The sequence below is a fragment of the Phasianus colchicus genome, chromosome 40, assembly GCF_987193195.1.
Source record: "Phasianus colchicus chromosome 40, bPhaCol1.hap1.1, whole genome shotgun sequence".
Taxonomy (NCBI): domain Eukaryota; kingdom Metazoa; phylum Chordata; class Aves; order Galliformes; family Phasianidae; genus Phasianus; species Phasianus colchicus.
In genome coordinates this window covers 1,355,898-1,368,215 of record NC_143475.1, presented here as the reverse complement: position 1 = coordinate 1,368,215, position 12,318 = coordinate 1,355,898, and the positions used below count along the sequence as shown (strand labels likewise).

The 12,318-nt window shown below is 61.0% G+C and overlaps 1 protein-coding gene across 3 annotated transcripts in view; it reads right to left on the bottom strand.

Annotated features, from left to right (window-relative positions):
• The window catches only part of STX1B (syntaxin 1B), a 65,564-nt gene that overhangs the window by 30,880 nt on the left and 22,366 nt on the right, over positions 1–12,318 (bottom strand). For 2 of the 3 annotated variants that reach the window (XM_090130313.1, XM_090130312.1), the window contains exons 3-5: positions 11,864–11,938; positions 9,725–9,824; positions 2,128–2,202 (exon numbers count right to left, since the gene is read on the bottom strand). In XM_090130313.1, coding sequence (XP_089986439.1) covers positions 2,128–2,202; positions 9,725–9,824; positions 11,864–11,938 — 250 coding nt within the window. The remainder of the gene's footprint in view (positions 1–2,127; positions 2,203–9,724; positions 9,825–11,863; positions 11,939–12,318) is intronic. The other variant, XM_090130314.1, reaches the window with a different exon arrangement.

The following is a 12,318-nucleotide window of genomic DNA, read 5'->3' as shown; positions in this document are numbered from 1 at the left end:
CCACAGGAGCGCACAGGACCCCATAAGATCCTATAAGACCCCATAGGACCCCACAAGACCCCACAGGACCCCACAAGTAACCCCACAGGACCCCACAGGACCCCACAAGTAACCCCACAGGACCCCACAGGACCCCATAAGACCCCACAAGTAACCCCATAACACCGCACAGGACCCCACAGGACCCCATAAGACCCCACAGGACCACACAGGACCCCACAGGACCCCATAGGACCCCACAGGACCCCATAGGACCCCATAGGACCCCACAGGACCCCATAGGACCCCACAAGTAACCCCATAGGACCGCACAGGACCCCACAGGACCCCATAGGACCCCACAAGTAACCCCACAGGACCCCACAGGACCCCATAGGACCCCACAAGTAACCCCATAGGACCCCATAGGACCCCATAACACCCCACAGGACCCCATAAGACCCCATAAGACCCCATAAGACCCCATAACACCCCACAGGACCCCATAAGACCCCATAAGACCCCATAGGACCCCATAGGACCCCACAGGACCCCACAGGACCCCATAGGACCCCACAGGACCCCATAGGACCCCACAAGTAACCCCATAGGACCCCATAGGACCCCATAACACCCCACAGGACCCCATAAGACCCCATAAGACCCCATAAGACCCCATAACACCCCACAGGACCCCATAAGACCCCATAAGACCCCATAACACCCCATAACACCCCACAGGACCCCATAAGACCCCATAAGACCCCACAGGACCCCATAGGACCCCACAGGACCCCACAGGACCCCACAGGACCCCATAGGACCCCACAGGACCCCATAAGACCCCATAGGACCCCATAAGACCCCATAGGACCCCACAAGTAACCCCACAGGAGCCCATAGGATCCCATAAGACCCCATAGGACCCCACAGGACCCCATAAGTAACCCCACCGGACCCCACAGGACCCCATAGGACCCCACAGGACCCCACAGGAGCACACAGGACCCCATAAGATCCTATAAGACCCCACAGGACCCCACAAGACCCCACAGGACCCCACAGGACCCCATAAGACCCCACAAGTAACCCCACAGGACCCCATAGGACCCCACAGGACCCCGCAGGAGCGCACAGGACCCCATAAGATCCTATAAGACCCCATAGGACCCCACAAGACCCCACAGGACCCCATAAGACCCCACAGGACCCCATAGGAACCCATAAGACCCCATAAGTAACCCCATAGGACCCCATAAAACCCCATAGGACCTCACAGGACCCCACAAGTAACCCCATAAGAGCCCACAGGACCCCACAAGTAACCCCATAAGACCCCATAGGACCCCACAAGTAACCCCATAAGACCCCACAGGACCCCACAAGTAACCCCATAAGAGCCCACAGGACCCCACAGGACCCCATAGGACCCCACAGGACCCCACAAGTAACCCCACAGGACCCCACAGGACCCCACAGGACCCCACAAGTAACCCCACAGGACCCCACAGGACCCCATAAGACCCCACAAGTAACCCCAGAACACCGCACAGGACCCCACAGGACCCCATAAGACCCCACAGGACCACACAGGACCCCACAGGACCCCATAAGACCCCACAGGACCACACAGGACCCCACCGGACCCCATAGGACCCCACAGGACCCCATAGGACCCCATAAGACCCCATAGGACCCCACAGGACCCCATAAGACCCCACAGAACCCCATAAGACCCCATAACACGCCACAGGACCCCACAGGACCCCACAGGACCCCATAAGACCCCATAGGACCCCATAGGACCCCACAGGACCCCATAGGACCCCACAAGTAACCCCATAGGACCCCACAGGACCCCACAGGACCCCATAGGACCCCGTAAGACCCCATAAGACCCCACAAGTAACCCCATAGGAGCCCATAGGACCCCATAAGACCCCATAGGACCCCACAGGACCCCATAAGTAACCCCACTGGACCCCACAGGACCCCATAGGACCCCACAGGAGCGCACAGGACCCCATAAGATCCTATAAGACCCCATAGGACCCCACAAGACCCCACAGGACCCCACAAGACCCCACAGGACCCCACAGGACCCCATAGGACCCCACAAGTAACCCCATAGGACCCCATAGGACGCACCTTTGAGCTTGGAGCGCACTTTGTTGGCCGTCTTCTTGATGTCGGCCGTCAGCTCCTCCAGCTCCTGCTTCGTCCCTGCGGGGCGCCGTCAGCACCAGCGCCACTGCGGCACCGCCGGCACCGCCCGACCCAAACAGCCCACAGAACCACGGAACCCAAACAGCCCACAGAACCACGGAACCCAAACGGCCCACAGAACCACGGAACCCAAACAGCCCACAGAACCACGGAACCCAAACAGCCCACAGAACCACGGAACCCAAACGGCCCACAGAACCACGGAACCCAAACAGCCCACAGAACCACGGAACCCAAACAGCCCACAGAACCACAGAACCCAAACAGCCCACAGAACCACGGAACCCAAACAGCCCACAGAACCACGGAACCCAAACAGCCCACAGAACCACGGAACCCAAACAGCCCACAGAACCACGGAACCCAAACAGCCCACAGAACCACGGAACCCAAACGGCCCACAGAACCACGGAACCCAAACAGCCCACAGAACCACGGAACCCAAACGGCCCACAGAACCACGGAACCCAAACAGCCCACAGAACCCAAACGGCCCAAACAACCACAGAACCCAAACAGCCCACAGAACCACGGAACCCAAACGGCCCACAGAACCACGGAACCCAAACAGCCCACAGAACCACGGAACCCAAACAGCCCACAGAACCACGGAACCCAAACGGCCCACAGAACCATGGAACCCAAACGGCCCAAAGAACCCAAACGGCCCAAACAACCACAGGACCCAAACAGCCCACAGAACCACAGAACCCAAACGGCCCACAGAACCACGGAACCCAAACAGCCCACAGAACCATGGAACCCAAACAGCCCACAGAACCCAAACGGCCCAAACAACCCAAACAGCCCACAGAACCACGGAACCCAAACAGCCCACAGAACCACCGAACCCAAACAGCCCACAGAACCACGGAACCCAAACAGCCCACAGAACCCAAACGGCCCAAACAACCCAAACAGCCCACAGAACCACGGAACCCAAACAACCACGGAACCCAAACGGCCCACAGAACCACGGAACCCAAACAGCCCACAGAACCACGGAACCCAAACAGCCCACAGAACCACGGAACCCAAACAGCCCACAGAACCACGGAACCCAAACAGCCCACAGAACCACGGAACCCAAACGGCCCACAGAACCACGGAACCCAAACAGCCCACAGAACCCAAACGGCCCACAGAACCACGGAACCCAAACAGCCCACAGAACCACGGAACCCAAACGGCCCACAGAACCACCGAACCCAAACAGCCCACAGAACCACGGAACCCAAACAACCACGGAACCCAAACGGCCCAAACAACCCAAACAGCCCACAGAACCACGGAACCCAAACAGCCCACAGAACCCAAACGGCCCAAACAACCCAAACAGCCCACAGAACCACGGAACCCAAACAGCCCACAGAACCCAAACAGCCCAACCAACCCAAACAGCCCACAGAACCACGGAACCCAAACAGCCCACAGAACCCAAACGGCCCAAACAACCCAAACAGCCCACAGAACCACGGAACCCAAACAGCCCACAGAACCACGGAACCCAAACAGCCCACAGAACCACGGAACCCAAACAGCCCACAGAACCCAAACGGCCCAAACAACCCAAACAGCCCACAGAACCACGGAACCCAAACAGCCCACAGAACCACGGAACCCAAACGGCCCACAGAACCACGGAACCCAAACAGCCCACAGAACCCAAACGGCCCAAAGAACCACGGAACCCAAACAGCCCACAGAACCACGGAACCCAAACAGCCCACAGAACCACAGAACCCAAACAGCCCACAGAACCACGGAACCCAAACAGCCCACAGAACCACGGAACCCAAACAGCCCACAGAACCACGGAACCCAAACAGCCCACAGAACCACGGAACCCAAAGAGCCCACAGAACCACGGAACCCAAACAGCCCACAGAACCCAAACGGCCCACAGAACCCAAACAGCCCACAGAACCCAAACAGCCCACAGAACCACGGAACCCAAACAGCCCACAGAACCCAAACGGCCCAAACAACCCAAACGGCCCACAGAACCCAAACGGCCCAAAGAACCACAGGACCCAAAGGGCCCAAAGAACCACGGAACCCAAACAGCCCACAGAACCACGGAACCCAAACAGCCCACAGAACCACGGAACCCAAACAGCCCACAGAACCACGGAACCCAAACAGCTCAGAGAACCACGGAACCCAAACAGCCCACAGAACCACGGAACCCAAACAGCCCACAGAACCAAAGGGCCCAAAGAACCCAAACGGCCCAAACAACCACGGAACCCAAACAGCCCACAGAACCACGGAACCCAAACAGCCCACAGAACCCAAACGGCCCACAGAACCCAAACAGCCCACAGAACCACGGAACCCAAACAGCCCACAGAACCACGGAACCCAAACAGCCCAAACAACCACGGAACCCAAACAGCCCACAGAACCACGGAACCCAAACAGCCCAGAGAACCCAAAGGGCCCAAAGAGCCCAAAGGGCCCAAAGAACCCAAAGAGCCCAAAGGGCCCAAAGAACCCAAAGAGCCCAAAGGGCCCAAAGAACCCAAAGGGCCCAAAGGGCCCAAAGAACCACGGAACCCAAAGAGCCCAAAGAGCCCGGCAGAACCACGGAACCCAAAGAACCCAAAGAACCCAAAGAGCCCAAAGAGCCCAAAGAGCCCAAAGAACCCAAAGAGCCCAAAGAGCCCAAAGAATCCAACAGAACCCCATAGAGCCCCATAGAACCCAACAGAACCCCATAGAAACAACAGAACCCAACAGAACCCCATAGAGCCCAACAGAACCCCATAGAAACAACAGAACCCAACAGAACCCCATAGAACCCAACAGAACCCCATAGAAACAACAGAACCCAACAGAACCCCATAGAGCCCAACAGAACCCCATAGAAACAACAGAACCCAACAGAACCCCATAGAACCCAACAGAACCCCATAGAAACAACAGAACCCAACAGAACCCCATAGAGCCCCATAGAACCCAACAGAACCCCATAGAAACAACAGAACCCAACAGAACCCCATAGAGCCCAACAGAACCCCACAGAGCCCAACAGAACCCCATAGAGCCCAACAGAACCCCACAGAGCCCAACAGAACCCCATAGAACCCAACAGAACCCCATAGAGCCCAACAGAACCCAACCACCCCAAAGTCCCCATTCACCCCATTGCTCCCAACGACCCCAAAGCCCCCAACCACCCCAACCACCCCAATGACCCCACTGTCCCCAACGACCCCATTGTCCCCAACGACCCCAACCACCCCAACGACCCCATTGTCCACACTGACCCCATTGTCCACAACGACCCCAAAGCCCCCAAAGTCCCCAACGACCCCAATGACCCCACTGTCCCCAATGACCCCACTGTCCCCAACAACCCCACTGTCCCCATTGACCCCAACCACCCCAACGACCCCAATGGCCCCAACAACCCCAACCACCCCAATGACCCCAATGCCTCCATTGACCCCAATGTCCCCATTGGCCCCAACCACCCCAACAATCCCAATGACCCCATTGACCCCAACCACCCCAACGTCCCCAATCACCCCAACGTCCCCAATGATCCCAATGACCCCACTGACCCCAACGCCCCCAATACTGACCCCAACAATCCCAATGACCCCACTGACCCCAACCACCCCAACGTCCCCAACGACCCCATTGACCCCACTGTCCCCAACCACCCCAACATCCCCATTGACCCCAATGTCCCCACTGACCCCAACCACCGCAACGATCCCAACCACCCCAACCACCCCAATGCCTCCACTGACCCCACTGTCCCCAACGACCCCACTGTCCCCACTGACCCCAGCCACCCCAACGACCCCAATGCCTCCACTGACCCCAATGTCCCCAACGACCCCACTGTCCCCATTGACCCCAACCACCCCAATGTCCCCAACGACACCGTTGACCCCACTGTCCCCGTTGACCCCAACCACCCCAATGTCCCCAATGACCCCAATGACCCCACTGACCCCAATGCCTCAATTGACCCCAATGTCCCCACTGACCCCAACCACCCCAACGTCCCCATTGACCCCAACCACCCCAACGACCCCAACGGCCCCAATGTCCCCAACGACCCCACTGTCCCCATTGACCCCAACCACCCCAATGTCCCCAACGACCCCGTTGACCCCACTGTCCCCGTTGACCCCAACCACCCCAATGTCCCCAATGACCCCACTGACCCCATTGACCCCAACCACCCCAATGTCCCCAATGACCCCAATGACCCCAATGCCTCAATTGACCCCAATGTCCCCACTGACCCCAACCACCCCAATGACCCCAACCACCCCAATGGCCCCAATGTCCCCAATGACCCCAATGTCCCCACTGACCCCAACCACCCCAATGACCCCAACCACCCCAACGACCCCAACGGCCTCAGTGTCCCCAACGACCCCACTGTCCCCATTGACCCCAACCACCCCAATGTCCCCAATGACCCCAATGACCCCACTGACCCCATTGACCCCAACCACCCCAATGTCCCCAATGACCCCAATGACCCCACTGACCCCATTGACCCCAACCACCCCAATGTCCCCAATGACCCCAATGGCCCCGCTGACCCCAATGCCTCAATTGACCCCAATGCCCCCACTGACCCCAACCACCCCAATGACCCCAACCACCCCAACGACCCCGTTGACCCCAATGTCCCCAACGACCCCAACGTCCCCACTGACTCCAACCACCCCAACCACCCCACTGACCCCAACCACCCCAACGACCCCAACGGCCTCAGTGTCCCCAACCACCCCACTGTCCCCATTGACCCCAACCACCCCAATGTCCCCAACGACCCCGTTGACCCCACTGTCCCCATTGACCCCAACCACCCCAATGTCCCCAATGACCCCAATGACCCCACTGACCCCATTGACCCCAACCACCCCAATGTCCCCAATGACCCCAATGACCCCAATGTCCCCAATGCCTCAATTGACCCCAATGTCCCCACTGACCCCAACCACCCCAACGTCCCCATTGACCCCAACCACCCCACTGACCCCAACCACCCCAACGACCCCAACGGCCTCAGTGTCCCCAACCACCCCACTGTCCCCATTGACCCCAACCACCCCAATGTCCCCAACGACCCCGTTGACCCCACTGTCCCCGTTGACCCCAACCACCCCAATGTCCCCAACGACCCCACTGTCCCCATTGACCCCAACCACCCCAATGTCCCCAATGACCCCAATGCCTCAATTGACCCCAATGTCCCCACTGACCCCAACCACCGCAACGACCCCAACCACCCCAACCACCCCAAGGTCCCCAACGGCCCCAATGTTCCCAACGACCCCAATGTTCCCACTGACCCCAACCACCCCAACGTCCCCATTGACCCCAACCACCCCAACGACCCCAACAACCCCAACCACCCCAATGTCCCCAATGTCCCCAACGACCCCACTGTCCCCACTGACCCCAACCACCCCAACGTCCCCATTGACCCCAACCACCCCACTGACCCCAACGACCCCGTTGACCCCAATGACCCCATTGCTCCCAACGACCCCACTGTCCCCATTGACCCCAACCACCCCAACGACCCCAATGGCCCCAACCACCCCAATGACCCCAATGATCCCACTGCTCCCAACGACCCCATTGTCCACATTGATCCCAATGTCCCCATTAACCCCATTGTCCCCGTTGACCCCACTGTTCCCATAGACCCCAACCATCCCTATGTCCCCAATGTCCCCAACGACCCCACTGACCCCATCAACCCCAATGATCCCATTGACCCCAGTGTCCCCAACGACCCCAATGTCCCAGTTGACTCCAATGTCCCCAATGACCCCATTGTCCTCATTGACCCCAAACACCCCAATGACCCCAATGTCTCCATTGACCCCAACCACCCCAATGTCCCCAACGACCCCACTGTCCCCGTTGACCCCAACCACCCCAATGTCCCCAATGACCCCAATGACCCCACTGACCCCAATGCCTCAATTGACCCCAATGTCCCCACTGACCCCAACCACCCCAATGACCCCAACCACCCCAACCACCCCTACGACCCCAATGGCCCCAATGCCTCAATTGACCCCAATGTCCCCACTGACCCCAACCACCCCAACGTCCCCATTGACCCCAACCACCCCACTGACCCCAACCACCCCAACGACCCCAACGGCCCCAATGTCCCCAACGACCCCACTGTCCCCATTGACCCCAACCACCCCAATGTCCCCAACGACCCCGTTGACCCCACTGTCCCCGTTGACCCCAACCACCCCAATGTCCCCAATGACCCCAATGACCCCACTGACCCCATTGACCCCACTGACCCCAACCACCCCAATGACCCCAACCACCCCAACCACCCCAACGACCCCAACGGCCCCAATGTCCCCAACGACCCCACTGTCCCCATTGACCCCAACCACCCCAACGTCCCCATTGACCCCAACCACCCCAATGTCCGCAATGACCCCACTGACCCCAATGATTCAATTGACCCCAATGTCCCCACTGACCCCAACCACTGCAACGACCCCAACCACCCCAAGGTCCCCAACGACCCCAATGTCCCCAGTGACCCCAACCACCCCAACGACCCCAATGTCCCCAGTGACCCCAATGTCCCCAGTGACCCCAACCACTGCAACGACCCCAACCACCCCAAGGTCCCCAACGACCCCAATGTCCCCATTGACCCCAACCACCCCAACGACCCCAATGTCCCCAGTGACCCCAATGTCCCCAGTGACCCCAACCACCCCAACGACCCCATTGACCCCAACCACCCCACTGACCCCAACCACCCCAACGACCCCAACGGCCCCAATGTCCCCAACGACCCCACTGTCCCCATTGACCCCAACCACCCCACTGACCCCAACGACCCCGTTGACCCCAATGACCCCATTGCTCCCAACAACCCCAATGTCCCCGCTGACCCCAACCACCCCAACGACCCCAACGGCCCCAATGTCCCCAACGTCCCCAACGGCCCCAATGTCCCCAACGACCCCAATGTCCCCAGTGACCCCAACCACCCCAACGACCCCAATGTCCCCAGTGACCCCAATGTCTCCACTGACCCCAACCACCCCAACGACCCCAACGTCCCCACTGACCCCAACCACCCCAACGACCCCAACGTCCCCACTGACCCCAACCACCCCAACGCCTCCACTGACCCCAATGTCCCCACTGACCCCAACCACCCCAATGACCCCAACCACCCCAACAACCCCAACGTCCCCTAATGACCCCAACCACCCCAACGACCCCAATGTCCCCACTGACCCCAACCACCCCAATGACCCCAACCACCCCAACCACCCCAACGACCCCAATGTCCCCACTGACCCCAACCACCCCAATGACCCCAACCACCCCAACAACCCCAACGTCCCCCAATGACCCCAACCACCCCAACGACCCCAATGTCCCCACTGACCCCAACCACCCCAACGACCCCAACCACCCCACTGACCCCAAAGTCCCCCGCTGACCCCATGACCCCCCCCTCCCCCCGTCGCCCCCCACTCACTTTCATCGGGGTTGGGGGCGGCCAAGATGGCGCTGTGCTGCTTCTTCACCTGCTCCACGTCCTCCGACAGCTTCTCAATGCAGCCCCGGATCTCCTCCACCTGGGGGGGGGACATAAATTGGGGGGGGGGGGGACATAAATGGGGGTGGGGGAGGGACATGTAGGGGGATACGGGGGGGGCAGAGGGTATGGGGGGGGTTATTGGGTGGGGGGGGGGTCCTTGGGGGTGAGTATGGGGGGGACACTGAGGAGGGATTGGGTATGGGGGGCGTGGGGGGGGGACGTGTGGTATGGGGGGGGGACATGGGGGGGCATTTGGGTATGGGGGGGGCATGGGGGGGCACTGGCACTGCGTATGGGGGGGGGCATGGGGGAGACATGGGGGGGACACTGGCACTGAGTATGGGGGGGGACATGTGGGGGGACATGGGGGGGGGCATGGGGGGGCACTGGCACTGAGTATGGGGGGGGACATGTGGGGGGACATGGGGGGGGCATGGGGGGGGACATGGGGGGGGACATGGGGGGGAGGACATGGGGACATGGAGGACATGGGGGGGGACATGGGGGGGGACATGGGGGGGACATGGGGGGGAGGACATGGGGACATGGAGGACATGGGGGGGGACATGGGGGGGGACATGGGGGGGACATGGGGGGGAGGACATGGGGACATGGAGGACATGGGGGGGGACATGGGGGGGGACATGGGGGGGACATGGGGGGGAGGACATGGGGACATGGAGGACATGGGGGGGGACATGGGGGGGACATGGGGGGGGATTTGGGCATGGGGGGACATGGGGGGACATGGGGGGGAGGACATGGGGACATGGAGGACATGGGGGGGGACATGGGGGGGGATTTGGGCATGGGGGGACATGGGGGGGACATGGAGGACATGGGGGGGGACATGGGGGGGGCATGGGGGGGACACTGGCACTGAGTATGGAGGGAACATGTGGGGGGACATGGGGGGGGCATGGGGGGACACTGGCACTGAGTATGGGGGGGGGACATGTGGGGGGACATGGGGGGGGCATGGGGGGGCACTGGCACTGAGTATGGGGGGGACATGTGGGGGGACATGGGGGGGACATGGGGGGGACATGGGGGGGGATTTGGGTATGGGGGACATGGGGGGACATGGGGGGGAGGACATGGGGACATGGAGGACATGGGGGGGGACATGGGGGGGGACATGGGGGGGATTTGGGTATGGGGGGACATGGGGGGGGACATGGGGGGGACATGGGGGGGACATGGGGGGGAATTGGGGAGGGGGGGACATGGGGGGGACACGGGGGGGATTTGGGTATGGGGGACATGGGGGGGACATGGGGGGGACATGGGGGGGGTGACAAATGGGGTCTGGGGGGGAAACTCTGGGGATCGGGGTCTCTATGGGGACCCTAAGGAGTCTGAGGTGGGACCTATAGGGTCTCTATGGGGCCGCTATGGGGTCTCTATGGGGTTTCTATGGGGTCTCTATGGGGTCGCTATGCAGTTCCTTATGGGGCCGCTATGGGGTCCTTATAGGTTTCTATGGGGTTGCTATGGGATCGCTACGGGGTCGCTGTGGGGTCTCTACGGGGTCTCTATGCAGTTCCTTATGGTGTCACTATGGGGCCCCTATAGGTTTCTATGGGGTCTCTATGGGGCCGCTATGGGGTCGCTGTGGGGTCTCTATGGGGTCCCTATGGGGCCGCTATGGGATCCCTATGGGGTCCCTATGGGGCCGCTATGGGGTCTCTATGGGGCCACTATGGGGTCACTGTGGGGTTGCTATGGGGTTGCTATGGGGTCGCTATGGGGTCGCTATGGGGTCGTTATGGGGCCGCTATGGGGTCTCTATGGGGCCGCTATGCGGTCTCTATGGGGTCCCTATGGGGTCGCTATGGGGTCGCTATGGGGTCGTTATGGGGCCGCTATGGGGCCGCTATGGGGTCTCTATGGGGCCGCTATGGGGTCTCTATGGAGTCGCTATGGGGTCGCTATGGGGTCTCTATGGGGTCGCTATGGGGTCTCTATGGGGTCCCTATGGGGTCGCTATGGGGTCGCTATGGGGTCTCTACGGGGTCGCTGTGGGGTCTCTATGGGGTCGCTATGGGGTCGCTATGGGGCCGCCCTGGGCATCACCTGCTCGAAGAACTCGTCCATGAAGTGGTCGCGGTCCACGTGCACCACCTCCTCCTCGTCATCGCTGTCCTTCGCCTGCGGGAACGGCGGCAGCGCTGCCCCACTGCGCCCCACTGCGCCCCATAGCGCCCCACTGCGCCCCATAGCGCCCCACGGAGCCCCACAGCGCCCCATAGAGCCCCATACAACCCCATAGAGCCCCATAGAGCCCCACACAACCCCATAGAGCCCCATAGCACCCCATAGCGCCCCACAGCGCCCCACACAACCCCATAGAGCCCCACAGAGCCCCATAGCACCCCACTGCGCCCCATACCACCCCACAGAGCCCCATAGCGCCCCACTGCGCCCCACGCAACCCCATAGAGCCCCCAGAGCCCCATAGAGCCCCACACAACCCAATAAAACCCCACAGCACCCCATAGAGCCCCACACAACCCCATAGAGCCCCACAG